General features: G+C 39.4%; 1 protein-coding gene across 1 annotated transcript in view; it reads left to right on the forward strand.

Annotated features, from left to right (window-relative positions):
- LOC124715651 overlaps positions 1-23,200 on the forward strand; it is a 622,306-nt gene that overhangs the window by 336,796 nt on the left and 262,310 nt on the right. The window contains exons 6-8 of the mRNA XM_047243112.1: positions 1,369-1,655; positions 4,499-5,164; positions 16,390-16,923. Coding sequence (XP_047099068.1) covers positions 1,369-1,655; positions 4,499-5,164; positions 16,390-16,923 — 1,487 coding nt within the window. The remainder of the gene's footprint in view (positions 1-1,368; positions 1,656-4,498; positions 5,165-16,389; positions 16,924-23,200) is intronic.

The raw sequence follows: 23,200 nt of genomic DNA on the forward strand, positions 1-23,200 counted from the left end.
ATTAGGATAGAAGACTGCACTCTAGTGAAAGTCAAGACATCATCTTTATTTCCAGTTCCTGTTCACTAATTTTATTTGTGAAGTCAAGATAGTTGCAAGCATGTTGGAATGAAAGTAAAAGTTTCTCTAAACATTAAGTACTATAAAGATACAATTTTTTTTAGTATGTTATAAAACAATTTATGATGGATTTACCTCCACACATTAATGCAATTGAGCACCACTTGTAAGAGTAATACTACCATGTCATTTAATTTTTGATTGATCTAAGGAATGTGAACCTTAAACTAGGAATTCATCAAGAGAGAGAAAATATGATTTGAATGCAAATAAAGGTCTTAAACTGTGACAATAAAACTAATACAGTATTTGGCTTCCAGAAGGGACATAACAGCTTCAGGAGCTTGTGTAAAGGAAAAGGTCTTAATTAATGACTCAGTTAATTAATTAATTCACTCACTCACTTGCATGCTATAAAGATTTCCGTAAGTTATGGAAATCAGGGAATTTCAAATGTCTCAGGGAAACTTGAGGGAAATTCGGGAAAAAAACACTGGAAAATCTCTTTTTTACACAATAGATAAAATGGCTTGCTTACAGAGATGCCCACACATTGTCACTGGCTGGACACAGCCGAGGAGCTGCTGGGTGTTGTTCGCCCCCTTCCCTACTCCTTCCTACCTACTACTTCTCCCCTCCTCAGATCTCCACCAGCTTGCAGTCAGTGCTACCACCACTGCTTGCTGTTACCCAGGCAGCTGCCAATGAGAACAGTAGTAATGTGCGAGGAGTGGTTTCTTTGGATCTGAGTATTTGCACTAGTTATCCATTTCATGGCTTGATCACCACGGTCTCAGTTCATACCCTACAGCCATGAATAGTTGACCACACAAGTGGATTATGCAGTGGGCCAGTTCCTACCTCTGGTTGGTAGGGTCTGCTGATCTGAAGCCCGTTCGTTTCTCACTAACATGCAGTCTCACCCATAAGATCTTATCTTTCCGATCTGTTCATTTAAAATTGGAGTTAACAATATGTTCATAAATGCAGAAGTCCTTACTTTTTTGCTCAACAACCAAAATTTTCTTATCCTTCAGCTCTGAAAATTTGTTTGGAGAAAACGCTAAAATTGTCTGGAAATCAGGAAATTGTGAGGGTAATTTCATGTAGGGAACCTGTCTAGCTACTGTCTAGCTGTAAAAGATATGTAAACAGAATTAAAGATATTATCACATCTTGTATCCAAATTAGAGAACAGTGCTCAAAATTTAAAACCCACTTGATGAAACTTTGTAATGTTCTTGCAGTGGCATCTTAATCATCTTATTTATGTCATTAATTATTTGTATTTACTGATTTTTACTACAGACCGAAGGAAGCAGTAAGCAGTATACCAGTGCCTGACAGCAACAGACAAGTAAAGCGATCAGCCATTCCACAGCCAAATAATGCTACATGTGCCACACGCTTCACTCTGCAGACAACTCTCTTACCAAAACCTCAGTACCCTGTCAGGCTGACGTCTGTGGATGCCGAGGAAACGGAGTCCCTTGCTCCTTCAAAGAATGCCAAGACGGCAGCCAATAAGAAGAGAGCAGGTCGTATGGGCTCTGGATCCTCTGGCAGCCGAGAGGATGGCTCTGATTCAGGGATTGGTAAGTGCGCTCACAGCTACACTTCGCATTTTATTTTGGCCCTCAGAACTGATGTATCAGTGTGTAAAGAAAAAATCCAATTATCTATTTGTTTAGTTTATATCTGATTTTCTCTTCGTGTTCAGAGCAAGAGTTAATTCTCAACTGTGAAAAGATAGTAATGATGGAAAACATTTGCCTCTTTGCCATAGCAGTTCATTTGAGCCTAATTATATGACTCTCTCATGGTTTATCATTAGGTGAATAATGAATATGAAAAAAATGAAATGCAGGTTGCATAGATCTTCTAACACAGTATATTCTTGTAGCTGGTTCCAGGTTTAGGGGCATATGTAGGTAAGGCACAGATCTGTTTGTGGTCTACATTTGGAGGGTGTTGCATATTTGTAAAGAAATACCTTAGTAACAACATCAATATACTGAGTAAAGTTTTGTTCATCAGTGCAGGGATGCCATCTACAGGTGACTAGATTATAGGAGATACTTCTTACTTAGGGAAGGGGAGCGAGGTAGTGCTTGCTGTGTGCATGGTATTTTTGATAAAGCCACATGTACCCCCCAGGTTGTTCTAAATGACACACACCTATGGGAGCTCATCATTTGTCTGCTGAGTACGAGCTTAGTGAATCTGGATTTCTTGAGCAGGGGACTGGCGAGCACCACCAGCCCTTTGCAACCGTAAGCTCTGGGTATTCTGCAGCGACCACCATGCAGTGCAGTGGTGGAATGTTGTGTGTTGCAGGAAACAGGGGTCTTGGTTTTACTACCCAGATTGTGAGAATGGTACAGATCTCTCAAAAAAAACCTCAATCTCAAGGTGTGCTGCACACCAATGAGAGGCATGGCTGTTGAGGCAGAACAGTCACTAGTGGGTAACCTCTGAAGAACCTGCTGTGCTTCAGTCATATAAGGCTTACAAAGGCAAGGGGCTTTGTCTGAATGGATATTTACTTCCCTATATGCTCATAAGACTTCCATGAAGCCTAGATCACTTTATTTTTCTCTCAACAGTTTGGATGGTCCTTTGTCTTGTACAATATTAACACCTAACTGTCAGAGAGATGTTGCATGGCTAGTCCACCTGAGACATCTATGCATTTGAATGCATCCAATATCAGTTCTGGACCACATATTGTGGTTTATCACGTATTTATCATTTTAAAGCATGTAGAAGGTTCATCTGAAAAGTTGTTGCCTTTCTACATCCATAAAGTGCACAAGTTTTTAGGACTTTGTTGAAATTTTTATGCAAGGCTCTCATTTTTAAAAAGCTTACTCATCATTAAGTTTTAGCACGATCACTGAAGGCTTTGCTGTCGTGCAACCACAAAACCTTATCGTCAACCACACTTTTTAGTGTGGAAGTGCTGTCATCTATCAAAACAGTGGTACTGTTGATGGCTGGAAGGCTTGATGTGAATAAATGTTTTTAGAGAGCCACTGAAGAGGTGGAGGTAAACATCAATGTATGTGGCATGCTGGCCTCAGGAAGATCAAGTAAAATAGATGGGACAGGTGCTGTTCGGGCTGTGGAGGAATGAGGCTAAAGTGTCGTGACCAGAGTCAAGTTCCTGCAAATATCATCAAAGAATCTTATTCAGACAAGAGACTTAGGATTTAGGTTGAAAAGCTATATTCTCACTCATAAGCTCAGTGTTCGTATGAGGTGTGTTCAAAAGGAAACAAGACATTTGCTAAAACATCTTTTTGCTTACAGCACAAAATTTTAAACACTGTCTCCCTCAAATAGTCCCCTCTTCTCTGCAGTTTGGAAATGATCTCCTTTCAATGTGATTTTAAGCTTGGGAAACGGGGAAAGTCTGTGGGGTCGAGTTTCAGACAATACGGTTGATGGGGAATAATGGGAAAGTGATGTTCTGCTACATACCTGCAGATAGGGAATGTCACGTGAGCCAGCGCATTGTCATGATGCAAATCCAAGTTTGGTTTTCTCACAATTCAGGCCTCTTCCGGCATACAGCAAGGATTCATCAGAAACTTCTCGAGCAGTTGAATGATTATTTCCACAAATTATAGCATGAACTATAACATGGTCATCATCTGCTGATGTGGAAGGTTGCCCAGACTTGGATGACATTCTGCCCTGTTGAAAGTGCTTTAACCACTCATAGCACTGTGTGCGACACATACGTGCTGCCTCGTATGCTCGATTGTTCAAGTATTGTAGAGAAGTTAGATGCACATGTGTGCATTGCTCTTTAAACTTTCGTTGTCACTTTGGCATTAATCTGACAAGCGACTTGTGCACATGCTCACTTCAGCAGCTGTAGCTTGCTTACTAATGGTCAGAGGGGAATGAGGAAAATGTCAATTAGTTGTCTAAACATGCCGCTTCTTGTGTTCAATAGTCACAGCGTGTTCCATCTGCCAGTTGGTGTGCTGTTTAAAAAGTTCGGTTTCTTTTTGAACATACCAGCCCCATAAATTGTCTTGAACTTAGTTTACTGCACTACATTTTGCAGCTAAGTTGACAATTCCACTGCTGTATGTCGAGCAAACATAAAGTTAGTTTTTTCCCAAAAAGTTAACATTTAAGTAGGAAAATGTGTTGAGTGTGACATTTCGGTGTGTGTACTTTATATCATGTTCACATACATGATTTTTTTCTTAATAACATTTCTCTTTATTCACATTTACTTTTCAGTTACTTAAAACATTTTAATTAGTGCCAAAAGTATTATAGTTCACTATGTGTTAATTGGATGCTCACCATCGTCTGTTTAACAAATCTCATTGGAAATTTGCTATTATGTGTGATATTTATATTGTTATTGATTAAGCATTTAGGTTGTTACAAATAAATGTGATTTTTATTCCTGCAGGTATAGGAAATGGAGATTCTGACACACTACATGGCATCGAGCAGCTGGAACGCAGTCCTAGTGCTGGTCTTCGCAGGAAAGCTCGTCACCTTGAAGTAGTCTTAGGCAACAACAAGAGCTTTGATGTCAGAGATATAACAGACAAAGATAAAGATGAAGAAGATGATGGACAGACAGTTATTACTGAAATATCAGTCATCTCACTGCCCAAAACAAACTACCATACCGCATCTAACAAAAAGGCTGTTACTACCAGCGGGATCAGGAGGCCGATCAGATATCAGGGGTCAGGTATACCGGCTTACGGTAATGTGGGCTGCAGAACAGCTGATGAAAGTTCTATTGCAACAAACAGTGTCTCCTCTCCATCTTCAGAGGAACACCGAGATGATGATAGCTGTAGTTTGGACACAGAAGAGGCAAAAGTATTTGACGACAGGGCACAAAATGAGAAGTCTGCTCGTGACCTGCTGAGTGTTGGTGGAGGCCCAGAGGAAGATTTGTGGGGTCATGGTGAGGCAATGGCAGAGGGGTACAGTAGTTCGGAAGGGGGTGATGATTGCCCTGTGTCAATATCTGCCACTGATAACACCAACAGTTCAGATGATCTGTCTGTCAGTCGCTTAGCTGCACGTCATCACAACTTGCACCACGCTAGGCCAGCAGGTGGGTGGACTGCTCCAACTCTGTAAAACATTTGTTGTACTTTTCTCAATATATACTACCTTTTCTCAATATTTAGAGTGAGGAGGAAATTCGGCACGTTGCACTGTAGTTATCCTGTCTGCAGCACGTCTTGAATATTGTTTTGTGTTGAGTTTAAATGATTCTTGACAACAATACCTCTGTAGTAGTGATGTTGTATGTAGACAGCGCCAGTGATTTGATCAAGGAATGAAGTTTACATAGCTGCAATCGGTTGTTTGGTAGCACAGATCTTTTCCTTGTTTCAAAATTGTTTGATTTCTATAAGTTAATTTGCTGTAAAGTTTTTGTATTGGTAGTTCTTTGCTTCATTGTAAATGGCTGTCAACCAATCCAAACATTTAAAAATATGCATTATGAATTAATTTTGAAGCACATGCGTAATAACATTTTGCACCTGTTTTTGGCATGACAGTGGTAGCAAAATGAACTGAAAGCATTTGGAGAGCCATCTTGTCCCATAATCTTGCAAACAGTGTTCAAAACTTACGGATGTTGGTTGAAGCTGAACCCTAAATATACACATCTCACTCCATGTCATCCTAGATGATTTCAATAGGGTCGAGATCAGGAGGTTTAGAATGTCACACGAGCTCACTTGTCACACGTATAAAATAAGACTGCTGCAGCCTCCTAGCATCAGTGTGTTAGTGCACCTGATGATGAAAACTCAGCCTGTTGTTGGAGTATAGTGCATGTACGACATAACAATGTGGCCATTCATCCAAAACTTTTTGTACAATGGTTTTATTATGTAAAAGTTACACAGCAGTATCATGCATGAAAGAATTGATGCTGATTTCAGATAGGTAAATATGGGAAGAAAAAATAAAAACCACCACCAAGAACAAGAGGTGAGATATCAGTAAGAGAATAGGAGACAAGTTTACTCCTACATTTGGAGCAACAGTTAAATGTTGCAAGTATTCCACAGTTGCATTTTTGTGCAACAGTACGTAGTGTGCTTATACTGTGCTCAAGAAAACCATTACATTTTTTTTCGGGGGATTCATTTGAAAGATAGTATTAATAGGCATATGCAGTTTCACATTTCTGGAATTCAGTTTTTCGGTATGGGGCAGCTCTGTAAAACTTGATTTTCTGTAAAAGCAGAAAGAAAATGGTGTTAAAGGGAATAATTACATTTGAGTACCCAGTCTTCTTTTGACACATTTCATGGCAGTGTATTGTTGATGTTCTGAGGTTTCTGGAAACTGATTCGATATCTCTCTTTTTTCTTATAAGAAACCAAATGTGCATCTTTTATTCATTACTAAGTACTTTCTTCCTATATTCTGGGTTCAAGAACTTATTGTGCACTGTTAGGTGCTTTTGCTCTAAATAACTCTCATCTCGGAGGAGTTCACTAAAATATTTTCCTTGCCATCTTACTCACAGCTGGACTAAACAAATTGCCATTCAGCTCTCAAAGAGGCATTCATCTTCTAGCTTAATATTGTTTTGTGATGAATATGTAGGCTAAATGTGGGACTGCAAACTGATAGTCCAGAATGAATTGGTACAAAAGGATTCTTTTGATGTGATACTGAATAATTGTAAGCAATCTCTCATGTCTTCTCAACACTATTGATTGTGCTAGCTAAGCTGCTCATGTTCTTTCCCATCGCTGATATTCTTGTGGCTGTCTGTGTTATTTCGTATATAAATGTTGGTGTATTGAAGAGGATGATTGAAGCCACATTGCCAGGTAAATAGATGACATCATTACTACTATTACTACTACTACTACTACTACTACTACTACTGCTACATTATTTATGATTTTTTCCTGTTAAAAAAGATTTATGAAATTAAATTGCTGCATAATGTTGAGTATTTTTTTCTCTCATCCCACACACTCTGTGTGTGTTTGGTGTATTATTCCCTTTGCTCTTCTGTCCAGTTCTACCCTATCTTCTTCTTTTGTTTTCTGGTTTTAAATTCAAATATGTTGATGGTCTTTTTAAACTTTTCTCAATTTTTTTGTAATATTTTGCCATGCTTAGTTGTCAATCATCTTAAACTTCATTCATCCACTTTTTTTTACCCTGCCTGAATAGCTGACATTGAAAATTTGTGTTCTCATCTGTTCTCATTTGTCCTGTGATTGTGTCCATAAAATGTAATCCTTCTTTTCCTGAATCTGTCACTTTTTCTGTCTGTGTGTTTCTATATTTCTAATGTTGTTCTCTTCATCCAGTTTCCTTCTTTATTTAAGAGTACAAAAATCTTCCCAATGATTTTCTGTACCTGTCTCTGCCTCTATTATTTTTGCTAATCTGTTATTTCTATTGTGTGTAGTGTTTCTGGAAACTTGACAGTGTTGTAGTTTCAATTGTTGTAAGATGGCTGGCACATTTGTCTGTGGGTTCAATATTTTTGTGCCTGTTCAAGAGGGCTTTTGAGATAATTATGGGGGTGGCCAGTAGGAAGGACATCCATCTGTAATTGATATGGTCTGATTGGTCCCCATTCTTGTGAAGTTAACGGATAAGTGCTCATTTCGATTCAGTGGGGATTTCAGATTTGTGCTAAGATCATGAAGATTCTGTGTCTTAAATTTTCATTCTTTAGTTTCCAGAGTTGTGCGACAATTCCTTATTCTCCTAGAGCACTGTTCTTTTTCGGTAATTGATTACGATCTGGTATTTCCCTGATTGTTAATAGTTTTGAATCTATAGGCATGAACTTCACAAAAGTGGATTTCCTCTGTTGGGGATTTGCATTGAAATAGTACACAAGGACTTTACAGTTTTTTTTGTGTGTGTGAGACCCATCTCATATTTTGAAGCACATACTGGATGTTAGATATTTTCTTGATGTATTATAAAGGTTCTTTGTATTGTTTTTGAAGAAGTCTTGTTCTATTTGTTTTAATCGATTTGTATCATAATTGAGTTTTTATCTTCAGGTCACCATTACTGATTGTTTTCTGTCTTGAGAAGCATGCGCCACCTTTCTGATTTTATGTTACTGCTGAATTTTTTTTCAATTTTTTATCTTTTTGTCTATTGCCTATGCATATGTTATGTTCTTCTAGGTGTTGCCTTTTTTTTCACCTTTGTTCTGTACGTGTTCCTAATTTTTTTTTTGTAAAATTTTCCTCTTTGCCCAGTTGTGTATTAATATCACCCAATAAGATCTTCGTGTGACGTTTGAGGGTTTTCCTTCTTTTACTCATTTGTAGATGCATATGCATTGAGTTGGGTATAAGCTTTGTTGTTCATTTTAACTGAGTATGTCAAAGCTTTATGTGAGAGACTGACAGAGTTACAGCCAGTGAGTCAGTCTTAGATGCAGTTATGGGTTGCAAAGCCTTTGCAAGCCACTACAGTTTTTTCTTATTGATATTTGCTGCAGGTTTTTGTAAATTCTGTAGTTATCTGTGTTACAATGTTTTTCGTCTGTAAAGCGTATCTGTTGGATTGGAAGGATTTTAATTTGGAATTTTTCTAGCATGTCTTTAAATTTTTTGAGTTTGCCAATTTTGAATAATGTATTTGTATTAAATGTGAAAGTAAAGTATTGGCATTTTGCTCTTAGAGAATTTGCAAAAGCACAGATTCTTCTATACATGATCACCTTGACCAGCTAAATCCAGCTGATTGACTGATGCTCTGGGTAATGAATTCATTTCTTGTGTTATCATTTTTGTCTTCTAAGCTGAAGTGTGAGTTTTGTGGTACTGGTCGTCCCCCCCCCCCCCCCCTCCCGACTTGCAAATTAAAAAGGGTTTGGTTTCTGGGCATTTACTTATTCTCACCAAATAGCTGCTCCTAAAATGGAGAACAAACACTGATTAGCATTCCACTTCACTCAGGAAGATACACTTCTAGATTTTGTGCAAAACTGACTGTTCCATCACTTCCACTATCAAGATTATCATCTTTGTTGCCCATTAAAGCCATTCATAGCATCTTTCTTTAGAACTAGCCAGGGGCTGTCACAGGGTTTTTTGATATGGTGCCAAATACCCCTCTCCCCCTACCTTTTCTTTTTTACTAAGGTGTTACTTCATTCCCCCACCCCCTCCCCTGTTTCCCCTTTTCTAACCGGACTTGGACCAGCAATGTCGTCGCCATCGCTGCTGCTGCTGCTGCTACTGCAATACTTAGCTGCTTCAAAATCTACCACCATAGAAAAGAAACTTAGAATATCAGCTCCGTATGGGGGAAGCTTTTTGGCCAACAAAACACTTAGTATAAGTTCGGTGTTTTAAAGCTGTAATGTGCTGCCCAGAAACAGTGCTAAATGCATTTATTTTCTCAGTGAACAGAAAGTGCAGTGCATTTCTATTCTGTATGTTGATTTAACAACTATCACTGTATTTGGTTTATATGTTTGCTGTCATATACAACTTTTCTTTTCCAAGTATTTGATGATATAGTTTCTTATTTCAATAGAACACTAATTTCATCTAATAACACTCTTCATATATATAATTTTGACAGTATACCATGACCTTGATGTACTTTACTGTATAATGGAAATTGACTTAAAGATAAACTCACTGAATCATGGGTAAATAAATGCACATTGATCGACAGAATACAACCAAATTGAGAGACAACTTTGTCTTCCCATGGTTTGCTTATGAAGATGATGGATAAAGTTGCCTGATTTACAGTTCCCTCTCCTCAATGAAATATACTGGATCTTTAGACATTGTGTTACAGTAGTTGTAAGGATGGCAGTAGGACTCAGCATATAACATAAGTACAGTTAGTAATGTAGCCCAAATGGTACACAGCTATAACCCACATATGCATCTACAAATGAGTAAAAGAAGGAAAACCCTCAAACATCACACGAAGATCTTATTGGGTGACATTAATACACAACTGGGCAAAGATTGATAAGTTAACAAAGCTGGACTTCATTGCTAAATAAAGCACACAGCATTAACTCTTTCCCCAGTACGAGTTCCATAAAACGTGTTGGTGTCACTCTGCGATACTGGGCACCAGTCTGGTCATCTCATGAACAGACTGTTGCAAGAATATGTACAAACTGTTCGGCTTGTTGAGCTTGTTTGAGATGGTAACTGCTTTCTGAGTTGCTATAGCCTCAGAAGATCTATCCAGCATTGGAAGACAAAAATGTTAGGCAGAGAAATATGCCTTGGACAACAGCCTAATGCACATAAAACAAAAATCACCAAAAATAAAAATATTTACTGTAAAAAGCCTGTGTTATGTGATGTTTATTTGTAGCTGTGGTTGGTAATTGGGGTAGGGAAATAAATCATTCTTCAGTTGACAGTATTATAACTGTCAAGAAGTGGATGCAGAATGTTTTTCTGGTATGATTCTTGTTTAGTATCTAGGCCTGTCAATCTTTCAATATTGTTGGTAGCTGCTTTATTTTATTGAGTATTGAATTAACTGCACAGCTAGTGTTGTGAATGGGTTAATGATAAAGTGCTATTGTTAAAGTAGGATGCTAACAACTATGATCTGCTTTTTTCAGCATAGAAACTCACCAGCCTTCTTGATAGATATATTAACTCCAGTAACCATTGACGCTATGATATCATGATTGCTAATCCCTATCAGTATATTGACACTGTTGATAAGGTCAGCTTGTTTGTAGCTACAAGGTCTAAAATATTTCCATTGCATTTGGGTTGTCAAACTAACTCCTCAAAACAGTTTTCGGAAAATGAGTTTAGAACTACTTCACAAGACTACCTGTACCAGTCTGTGAATTCATAGAAACCCCAGTGTAGACTCAGTAAGTTAAAATCACCTCCAACTAATGTGCCTCATTCTGGTACTTCTGCACTACTGAACATAGACTTTCTTTCAATGAGTGTACAACTGTTATGGTGAAGTCAGGTGACCAGAAAAGACATCTAATATAACTTTGTAGTCAGACTCGGTAATACTGACCTCAATAGGCACAATTTTGTCGATTGGAATGAACACACCCCCTCCTATGGCATCTAACCATTCAGCTCTTCATTCTGAGCATAATTTCTGCTTGACAGCTTTCCTGGAAAGTGGTTAATTCAGGTAATTCGTTAAGATTTCTTCAGCAGCTTTTGGCATTCAGAATGTTCTTACTTTGTACGTGACCTGATTACACTGTCTGCATATCAGCGACCAAGGGGAACCCTAAAATTCTCCAATCTACAATGCAGGTCCAGAAATCTGCTGCTAAGCTCATCACAGATTCGACAAAACCTCCATTCAGTTCCAAATCAAAGGATCCTGATCAACTGTGGGTGCATTGCAGAAATTGTAAGCTCTGGTGGCACCCCATAAGTGAGGCCAGCACTCTTCACCTCTTTTGCCAGCTGCATGTACGAAATAACAAGTGTTATTGGTGCTTACATGAACCACAACTTAATGATGACCACAGCCTGCACCTTCGATAGCTGCAGGCAGTGCCGTTTCCACATCTTGGATAAGGCCCTTTGGTAGATGTACGGAGTGCACATTGGACTACTTCACAATCCTGGAAGCTATTTCGCTAATGGGCTGAATAAATGCACCTAATGTTGGAGCTCCTTACAATTTATCAATCCCCTATCCTCGTGTGCCTGCTGCGACTCAGCTGAAGGGGCAGCCACTTATCGACTTAGGATGAAGAGGTAAGGCCAGATGGGCAGTTCCCACATTCACATTCCACCTTGAGCGATGTGAACTCATTACGAACTGCTAATCTGTGGTGAGTGCTGTTCCCTCACTTGGGATACATCAGAAGGTGCTCGAATACCAGAATTCAAGAGCAAAATGAACAAAACATGAGGGGTCTTGTGCGATGCACCAGTTTGCCCGCCACCAGTAAACTCGGAGCAACAGCTTGCAGACGACTGATCAGTGTTCAGCTCTTGCAAACTGTGGCCAGCTCCTCCTGTGACTGTGCACAGCATGCACACTCTATACGTCCTACTACTAAAATTCAAATGAAAACAGATAAAAAATTGATAAAAATGAGCCCTGTCGTCTTTTAGGTGTGGATTTGCAGTAGCAAACTTGTTAAAACACAAATGCAAACTTCTAGAAAACACAGAGCTGGCAGAAATTTACTTTGTGGAAACACTGGGGGAATATATGTAAATACAGATATTGCATTCAGCTTAAGATGGGCAGTCGCCAAATAAGAAAGTTAGGTTGTGAAGAAAGTGTGTTGTGCCCAAAATGATTTTATGTTTATAAAATCTGTGACTGGAGAAAATCTAGTGACTGGAGAACAAGAACTATCAGTCCATCCTCAATTAGGTATGTTAACAAAAAGATATTCAGATGAACTGACAATCTTCTATTGGTTTATTGGTGAACCATCATATGAGTCTAAATTTATTTCCACATAAAATAACAATGCTGTGTACTCTTACTGGTTCAGACGAAGAATGAAAATGTAATTTTTCACCTTTCAGACATAGTGTACACATTCTTAACAACATACGGTTCTGTCATTAGGCTCATTTTTATTTAAAGGCTATGCTCAGTAAACACAATGTAATTTTCTGGTCTGAGGAGCATCCTGTGCTTTTCCTGAACCACTTGGGCCTATTTCTGTTACCTGAAATGGATGTTCCTGTACATAGAATTCCATTTAAATGTGGTATCTGTTTTGTCATTAGTAATTAGTAATGTTTGGGAAGTAATTACAAAAAAAATAATTATATAAACATATATTAGGCCTACTGAAAACTTAGTACATTAAAGGTTTGTTTCTTTTTTCTATGCAATTCTGATAAAGCAGTTTTGTCGTGGTGGCAATATTTTCATAGAACTGTTCATCCCCATTTCACCCCCTTAGTGATTGAATTTTTAAGAACACTGAAACACACACATTTTTATTTCTAACTAAGAAATCAACTACCAATTTTCATAGAAGTAGCTTTAAAAATGCTGTAGTATTTCTTTAATAACGATTTATTTAAAAAACCTTTCACCTTCTATTTCACCCCCTTGGGTGTTGAATTTCCAAAAATGCTAAGCCTGCATTTCTTTTATTTCTGATCAAGAAACCAAACTCCAGTTCCGTAGTTCTAGCTTCAAAATTACCTCAATAGCAACATATTTTCAAAAAGCCTTTCATCCCCTATTTCGCCCTCTTAGGAGTTTAATTTTGAAAAATTCTTTCTTAAAGAATGCCTACAGTGTAAGATAAACACCCTGGACGATGATGAGTCAGTGAATTTCAGGATATTTCCTTCTTGTGTTTTATATATATATATATATATATATATATATATATATATATATATATAATAGAGGGAGACATTCCACGTGGGAAAAATATATCTAAAAAGAAAGATGATGAAACTTACCAAACAAAAGCGCTGGCAGGTCGATAGACACACAAACAAACACAAACATACACACAAAATTCTAGCTTTCGCAACCAATGGTTGCCTCGTCAGGAAAGAGGGAAGGAGAAGGAAAGACAAAAGGATATGGGTTTTAAGGGAGAGCGTAAGGAGTCATTCCAATCCCGGGAGCGGAAAGACTTACCTTAGGGGGAAAAAAGGACAGGTCTACACTCGCACACACACACATATCCATCCACACATACACAGACACAAGCAGACATTTGTAAAGGCAAAGAGTTTGGGCAACTCTTTGCCTTTACAAATGTCTGCTTGCACATATCCATCCACACATACAGACACAAGCAGACATATTTAAATATGTGCGAGTGTATACCTGTCCTTTTTTCCCCCTAAGGTAAGTCTTTCTGCTCCCGGGATTGGAATGACTCCTTACCCTCTCCCTTAAAACCCACTTCCTTTCGTCTTCCCCTCTCCTTCCCTCTTTCCTGATGAGGCAACAGTTTGTTGCGAAAGCTTGAATTTTGTGTGCATGTTTGTGTTTGTGTGTCTATCGACCTGCCAGCGCTTTCGTTCGGTAAGTCACCTCATCTTTGTTTATATTGTATATATATATATATATATATATATATATATATATATATATATATATATATATAAAAATAGAGGGAAACATTCCACTTGGGAAAAATATATCTAAAAACAAAGATGATGTGACTTACCAAACGAAAGCGCTGGCAGGTCGATAGACACACAAACATACACACAACATTCTAGCTTTCGCAACAAACGGTTGCTTCGTCAGGAAAGAAGGAAGGAGAGGGAAAGACGAGAGGAAGTGGGTTTTAAGGGAGAGGGTAATGAGTCATTCCAATCCCGGGAGCGGAAAGACTTACCTTGGGGGGAAAAAGGACGGGTATACACACGCGCGCGCGCACACACACACACATATATATATATATATATATATATATATATATATAAGCAATATGTAGGTATATATTTTTTAACTTTTCATTCATCGTTGTCTTTGCAACTTTTGCTGTCCTCGTTGGTCTTATGACTTTTGATTTGGGTATTTCTGAAAGTATAAAAATTGCCTTTCTATTTATAGAATTTGATGAATCTGAGCCAGTGTCTGTCAGTGCTGCAGCACCATCAGTTGTGACCTTTCTTGATGCTGACATCATATCAGCATTTCTATTGAAACTTTGGCGAAATAAAATATCCACATTAAACAAGTTTTCCAGTAATAACAAATCTCCAAATCAGTGTGTTTGAAAGCTCGTATGAGATTGTAATGAGCTCGTATGAGATTGTAATGAGCTATCCATGTACTCATGAATACTCATGCTGCAATTTCGGTTGAGATGTTAGGAATTGTGAATTGAAGCGACACAGCAGTGAGCCCAGATGCAACAGTCTTAAGGACTTGTGAGCTCACTTGAAGCGAGTGTTAGTATCTTGAAAGGAGGTTATAATATGAACATCCATAATATTAAAACAATGATAATGGAGTGCAATTGATGAATTAAATCAGGCAATGCTGGGGAAATGAGATTAGGAAACGACGCTCTAAAAGCTGCTGTCCAAATAACTAAACTCGTCTACTAAAGGCAGCCAAAGTAAAGAGGACGTAAATGCAAATAGGAAATAGCAAGAAAAGCTTTCCTGAAAACAATAAATATTTTGACATTGAATACAAATTTAAGTGCTGGGAACTTGTTTCTGAAAGTCTTTGTCTAAAGTACAGCTTTACATGGAAATGAAATTTGGTTGATAAATAGTGGACACAGTAAGATGATGTAAGCTTTTGAAATGTGGTGTTACAGAAGAATGCCGAAGTTTATTCGAGAAGATCATGCAAGTAAGGAAAGGGTACTGAATTGAATTGGAGAGAGAAGAGTTTTATATCATAATTTGACGGAAAGAAGGGACAGATTGATAGAAGACAACATAATGCATCAAAGAATAGTTAATTTGGTAGTGGAGGGATGTGAGAGAGGTGAAAATCGTAGGTTCAGAGGAATGTTGGTTGTAGTAGTTTTGCATGGGGCAGACTATTACATGCCACTTTGTTGTTGTTGTTGTTGTTGTTGTTTTTACTGCTTTAGCTTTTGTTCATTTGACAATCCTTTGAGATATGTCACTATGATACTCAGATGCTGAGTATGTGCAGTGTTCTTATTATTCACTTTTCTTAAAAAAGTTGAGAATATAAATAGAATAGTTTTTTTCAAATGCTGACCCATTGATATAAATTCTAAATCCAGGTAAAAATTTATCTGAGGTGCTTGTGCAAACTGTCATTCTGTTGATTTCCGTTGGTTGCAGTATATATGTAGAAACAGTGAACTTGCAGACATTTGGTTTCGTTTATTTTTTTTTTTTAGTTCTTCACTTTCAGCTTTTAGTGTCTGGAAGGCTTTGTTACCTATCTGTAAATGCATGCTGTCAGCTTTTGTCATATTCCATATTAGTGTGCCTGTAATAAACCAGTCTTATATCTGATCATCTATTGTTTGATATTCTTGTTTTTGAGCTGTGATCATGCCATCAGCAAATATAGGGTTTTGATAGTTCAGTACAAGATCATTGCTAAGCCATTTCACTAGTCTTGTTCCAATGTATTCTGCAGTTTACAGCTTGATGATGCCAAATGATTTTTACATTAACCTGTCTCATAATAAAAATAAAGACAACCAGTTTCACAAATTTTCAAAATAATTCTTGATTATCAAGATATAAGAATTGATAATGTGATGATTAATTTGGTTAAATTTCAAGTCTTCCCTCAGATTTTCACTAACACAATAGTCTTTTAAATAACTGCCTTTAATATTTTTTTCCTGTGAGTCATGTTATTTTTATGTTTGTTACACAATGTTTCATTCTGTGTCAGGTTATGAGCCAAACAAGCGCGTAACCATCGAGGACACTTTATTCGCTGCAATAGCAGCGTCCTCTTCTGCAACACTAATTGAGGATGAGCGAAGCCCAGCTGATAGTATGATAAGCAGTGGTTCAGCTAGTTCAGAGGCTTCAGAAGATGTGTCAGAGTGTTTGGATACACACAGCTTAGTACAGGAATCAGATCATGTTGACTCTCAAGAAAAGGATGCAGATGGATCACAGAAAATTATAGAACGGCCAAGTTCAGTGGCAGTGACATCCCACCCCCATTCTCGTGAAGTTGCAAGCCCCTTAAGTCCGGGAACACCTACCAATGCTTCGAACTCTCTTTCACTTTCTGAAGGGCGAGATTTTCTGATTGATGATGAAATTGCTGACCAACCTGGTCTGACATTTGGTGGTAGTGGCACTGCTGGCAGTGCAGCTGTTGCGGACCTCACCTCCTCATCAGCAGGTTGCAGTAGCCTCCTGCTGTCAGTCACGGAAAATACTACCACACTGGTTGATTCCAGTCCTCGACCAGGTAGGTAAAATTGCATGCAAAACTAGAATCGTATTCTGGAATGCATGAAATGATGTTGGATGAGGCAGAAATCATGGAAACTGAATATTTGAGTGTGTACAGTGTCAAAATCATAATGAACAGCTTGCTGTGACAGGACGAAAGTCATGGAACTGATACTTGATACGTGGAGCATTCCTCTAGCTAAATGAAACCCAGGGGATCAACATTATGTCAGCTCAAAAAGGGCTCAGAACTGACTAGAAAATATTGTACCATTCTCTTTCAGTAGCTGCTAAAAGTTGCATGCTCTGTGTAAGTTGATATACTAAATAACCGTACCAGGCAAACGCAGTCGTCAGGCTATTGCCAGTGCTTCTCCATAAACTCTTTATGTAACTGGTCCTGTGATCAAGAACATTAACTAGAATGCATCTAATGTGTCATGAGAGGAAGCACTTTGCATGTACTGGAACATTATGATCTATCCATTGTCACTTTGATATCAAGGACCCATGTGGAAATTACCATACTTAAGGCTAACTATTATCTTGAAGCTACATTACATCAAAGCAAGTCACATTTCTAGCTTTTTCTGATTCAGTCAATGATTTACTGATAGCTGCATGTTCCTTTGCTAGAGGATTTAATCAATTTCTCGGCCACCTTGACTTGATGTTTTTTCTAGATTAGTTAAGGCGATTACATAAATGACTATTTCAACAAAGCCTTTTACAGTTCCTTTCTTCATCATAGCCCATTCAGAGCTGGTTTTCTACCATCTTGATGACAGTAAGATGTTGAGAGACAAGGCTCAAAAGAGGCACTCAGGTGAGGATTTATTTCTCATTTTATACAGAAGATAGTGAACCACTACACTGTTGGGCATGAGCATAATAGCTCCTACTTTGGAATATGTTTTCCCATTAGCCAGTGTAGTCTGTAATATTTTTGAATACTTTTGCTTACTACTGGACATAACTGTACATTAACTTCAGTTTTTATCCCTGTTACACAGTATAAAAGATTGTTCATTCATTGCAATACTCATGACACAATGATTGTACTAATGTAGAGTGTCTACATTTATCTAACATGTTCATACTTCATAATATTATACCACTGCCAGCAGAAAAACTAAACTGTCAATGATGGGTGTAAAAAATAAATAAATAAATTAATAAAAAAAGCAAATATGCTCACTTGGAAGTTGTCAGAGGTAAGATTATCAATTAACAGCATAATATTGCAACAAAACTGTGACAAGATTTCTTCTAATTATCTTAGCCTAAAGATGACAACTGGGAAACTCAGAAGTGTAGGCAAAATTCACTGAGAGAGTCTATATCACTGAAAGTACTACTTAGAGAGAGAGAGAGAGAGAGAGAGAGAGAGAGAGAGAGAGAGAGAGAGAGAGAGAGATGCACACACATTCTCAGGCGACCACTGAACTCGCAGCACTGTCTCCACACACGTAACAAATTTGCACTCTGTGACGTGTGCCGGTGTGAGTGTAATTATATGCATATCCATTGAAGCTGCTGCAACAGGAACACATCAGATTCCCTTTGGTCCATAATCCTGTTGGACCTCAAAATTGGGCACAAAGTGGGATAAAACTACAGTTCGTAGTAATTGGCTACCACACTTTACCATTTGACTCCTGTAGTTCTGTATCAGCTGGCCCATCTGCATACCAGCACCAGGCTGTGGCTGATGCTGTAAGCTCGCAGCTTGGTTAAGCATGTTAGCAGCATTGTGTTGTGACTGTGTTGTAAGTTTGCAACTTGGAACAGATAATGGTATTGTGGCTGGTTGCACTTGGTAAATGCAGATGGCAGTCGTCACACCATCCCCGTAGTAGCGGAACGTGTTGGCAAATTGGGTTGGCAAGTACTAGTCGCCCAGCTCGGGATTGACAGTCTTGAATCAATGGTTGTACTGACGATCTAGTTGATGGCGGTGATGGCGCCGATGCCAGTCACATTGGTGAGACCATCAGAGGGGTGTGTGTAAAGGCAAGCTCAGATGGGAAGGTTGAGGCTGGCTGTATGTGGTCCAGTGACACCATCTGGGTGTTCCCACTAAAGCAACCTGTAGCACATGGCTACCTTGCCCAGCAGTCTGGTGAGGATCATAGTATGGAGGCTGGAGATGAGGCATTGCTCAAATTGGGTCATTACGTGCTTGACAGTTGCCAGATCTATAGGAAAGAATGTAGGTGGGGTGCTATGCCAAGAGCCAGGGGTTGAGGATGGGCAGGTGCAGCCCATACAGGGAAGCCAGTATGTTGTAGGTATAAATTTTGGCACAGGGCACAACAAATTCTCCAGGTATCCGGAGGAGTTCCCTATAAACCAGCTTGGCCACTGAGGCATTGAGGTCTGCCTTCAAACTAGTGTGGAGACAGAGCAGGACAGTGGGGAGTGCAGTAATCCATGTTGTGTTGTGGCACATTAGAGTGGCCTTCAAAGTGCAGTGCAATCACTAGACTGTAGCATTGCTGGCTGGGTGATATACACTGATGATAAATGCCATATTTGGGCAAGCTTGTTAAACAGCTCGGATTCAAATTGCATTTTATGATCTCTGTTAATGTGGAGGGGGAATCAAAATGAGCTATCCATGTACTCATGAATGCTCATGCTGCAGTTTTGGTTGAGATGTTAGGAATTGTGAATTGAAACGACACAGCAGTGAGCCCAGATGCAACAGTCTTAAGTGGATGCCAGCTGCATATAGCGATGGGTAACAAACCTGGTAGTGGCTTTAATACCAGGGGGCACAGGTTGTGGATGCTGTCAAAGACCTGGCAGTGGAAAGAATCTGTCAGGGAAGATTTTGGATTGCCAGTGGAGTTGCCACAGAACAGTTTTCTGTCTGCACCAGGGGAAGACAAACACACCAGTCTGAGACCATTTGTCGGGTCTTTGCAATAAGAGCACAGCTCTGTATCAACCTCATCTACCGCAGTAGGTGTGGCAAAATCAACGCAACCAGTGACCCTGCCGACGCATGACCGACATTAAGGAACTGTATTGTCCGGTCCCGAGATTTGCTGAATATCTGTGCTGAGCTTAGAGATATGTTCCAATTGGTGGAACTGGCATCATGAGCAAGTGATTGTTGGGCTCCTGGAAGGCATATGTGATGGGTCTGCGGTCAGTAAATATCATGAAGTTCCTGAAGACCAGTGACGGATCTGCTCGGAGAAGAAAACCGTTGGTTACCAAGAACCACTGAAGTGTTGCTTCGAGGCAGCTCCTAAGGCATACAGGCTGGTGTCAAGCACCAGTGCCAGCTGGGCATCATGTGCTGGGTCATCCAGAAGTGCAGCATTGGCAAGACTATTCGGCAGCACAAAAGACACATCCATTTGAACTCTCCAAGGAATGGGAGTGTAGCCCTTTGTTCTGGGACTAATGAGGTAATTCCTCAGCAGTTCTTGACTGAAGGCTATGCTGGGGGGAGGAGGGGGGGTGGCAATGGTAGAAATTCAGCATTCTCAGGAACTGGCAGAATTCCTGGAAGGTTTGTGGGTGCTGAATAGCCTGAAATCCTTTTGCAGGAGGATGATGCTGTCTGCACAAAGCTGGTGGCTCAGGCATGTCTCGTGGGAGGCAGCAAAGTTGTATTTCGAGGGATTCACGATAACACCAAAAATTCTGAGCCATTGAAACACTGGTGTCAAATGGTCATGGTATTGGTACGTTGAAGAACACAATACCACTCTGTCACTGAGGTAGTGAATCAATAGGGTAGGCCATGTACACACTGTCGATGAATAGCTGCCATCTTTATGCAGCATTTTGGAGGCCAAATGTTACAAAAAAAGATTTGTTAATGCCAAAGGACAATGTGATGGGTGTGTTCAGGGTGTTTCCCATGGTGACTGATACCTGCATGCATTGTTTCATCCACTCAAGGATACTGAACACTGAAGTGCCTCTGAGGATATTGTCGAAGTAGTGGAGGTTGGGAATCGGATATCTGTCTAGGATGACATGTGTACTAAGACACTGAGAGCTCGATAGTCACCACAGGGTCACCAGGATGCATCCTCCTCCAGCACGAGGTAGAGAGGAGAGGACAAGGGGGTGTCTGACCTGTGACTAATGCCATCCCAAAGCATAGCCTTGAGTTTGGCTTTAGTAGCAGCAAATCATTCCAGCACGAGGTGCCATGATCTACCGAAAACTGGAGGGCTGGACAGATGTGATGGGTGATGGACTGTGTTGTGTTGTGATGTGCCGTGCCGTGCCGTATCTCTCCTGGTGATGCAGGTGGGCTTCTGATGGCTGGGAAACAGAAAGAAGAGATACTGGTTCTCCTCTGCATCAGTAGCATGGACAGACTTCAGCGCAAAGTTTTGCGTGACATGTTAGAATCTGTCCAGAGCCCTTGTCAATTGCATTGAATAGACACCATAGGTGCTGATGGATGAGTTGTTAGCAGCTGACAGGCAGCAGGTGTTGTTGGTAGATGTCCAAGGGGCAGTATGCATTGATAGATGCAAGGGTCAGACCTAGTGTCTGTAAGGCAATACTGACCGGATCTTCTGTCTAATATGAACAACCACTGTGAGGCAGTGTGCCATTTGTGCACATTCATTCTTGGATGCTCATGGCATTTGAGTGGTTGCACACTGGGCAGCAATGGGAAAATGTTTCACTGCAGCGTCTTTTCTTGTCAGGTGAAGACGATTGTGAAACTACCAGTGAGGCACAGAGAAATGATGACATGCAAAAGAGCAAACATCCATGTCAGCCAAAATAGCTCAGTTGGGAGAACATTGAAACTTTCGCATAGAAGAGAACTTAGTATACACCATACATAAGCAAAGAAGAGGGCACTAAAAGGTGGAAGGAATATGTAGAAATGCTGTACTACGGAGGCAAACTTAAAGATGGTATAGAAAGGGAATAAGAGGAAGATGAAGGGAAGATTTGACGTATGACACAAAGAGAAGAATTTGATGGACCACTAAAAGGTTTAAATTGTAACAAAGGACATGGAGTAGTCAGCATTCCCTCAGAATTATTGAGACCTTTAGGAGAACATACCATGACAACTATTTTACCTGGTATGAAAGAGATATAAGAAATGTATATAATACCCTTAGATTTCAAAAAGAATGTAAGATTTCCAATTCAAAAGAATTCGGGTGCTGACACATGTAAATATTATAGAGTTACGTTTTTAGTAAGTTATGGTTACGAAATTCAGATGACACACATTATTTACAGAATAAACTAAAAACTAGTAGACACAGGGGGCGATTCTAGAAGTCGGGTCGGGGGAGGGGGGGCGCAATGGGTCTTAGGGAATGAAATATCGCTTAACAAAAGTCGAGATGGGGTCCTCCACCGACAAATTGGTCAAATTTGACATTGCTTAAAGTAGTTTTTGGTAACTGTTTTGGAGTTTGGGGTAAAAAGTGTCTACGGAATGTGTGTGCCCGGAAAAATAATAAGATTTGACTCAGATATCCGGCAATTTCAAAGTTTTTGTCTGGGGACATCAATTAGAGTGTTGGTAGACATACCCACACATTTAGCTTTCCTGATTTTTGTAAGTGGTACTTGTACATTAATATACATTCAGTGTATATTAATAAATAATAAGACACTCATTTTAAGTTAGATGATATTTATTGGTTTAGATAGTAAGCTATTTACAGCTCTTCTTTGTTGTTTTTTTTTTTTAATATATTGCAACCTATATTGCTACATAATTATGAAAAAAATGAGTGAATCTGTTGAAGTAATATATTCACTGATTTCTGAAGTCATTTTATCCAGTGTAATACAATACTCAATTTGGAGGGGGGGGGGCACTATAGCCCCCCCCCCCCTCCCCCATCTCACCACTGCCCCTGGGTAGACACCAATGTCAACGAAGGTCAGTTTTGGTTTCCAGTGAACTGTGAGAACGTGAGGCAATACTGACCTACAGCTACTCTCATAAGAAAATCTGAAGAAAGGAAACACACTCTCTCTCTCTCGTGTGTGTGTGTGTGTAGCATGAGATTCTGGAGATAATCAGGACAGTACACAGGGAGTGAAAGATTACATAAAACTTGCACAGAAACCTGACTGCAATAATAAGTGTTGGAGGACATGAGAGGGAAGTGGCACATGGAATTAAAATTGAGGGAGAAGAAATAAAAACCCTTAGGATTGCTGATTACGTGTAATTCTGTCTAGAGACTGCAAGGACTTGGAAGAGCAGTTGAAGAGAGCAGCAGAGTTCGTAGCATCTTTAAAAGAATTTGTGAGGTCAACATCAGTGAAAGTAA

This window comes from Schistocerca piceifrons, chromosome 1 (genome assembly GCF_021461385.2).
Source record: "Schistocerca piceifrons isolate TAMUIC-IGC-003096 chromosome 1, iqSchPice1.1, whole genome shotgun sequence".
Classification (NCBI taxonomy): Eukaryota; Metazoa; Arthropoda; class Insecta; order Orthoptera; family Acrididae; genus Schistocerca; species Schistocerca piceifrons.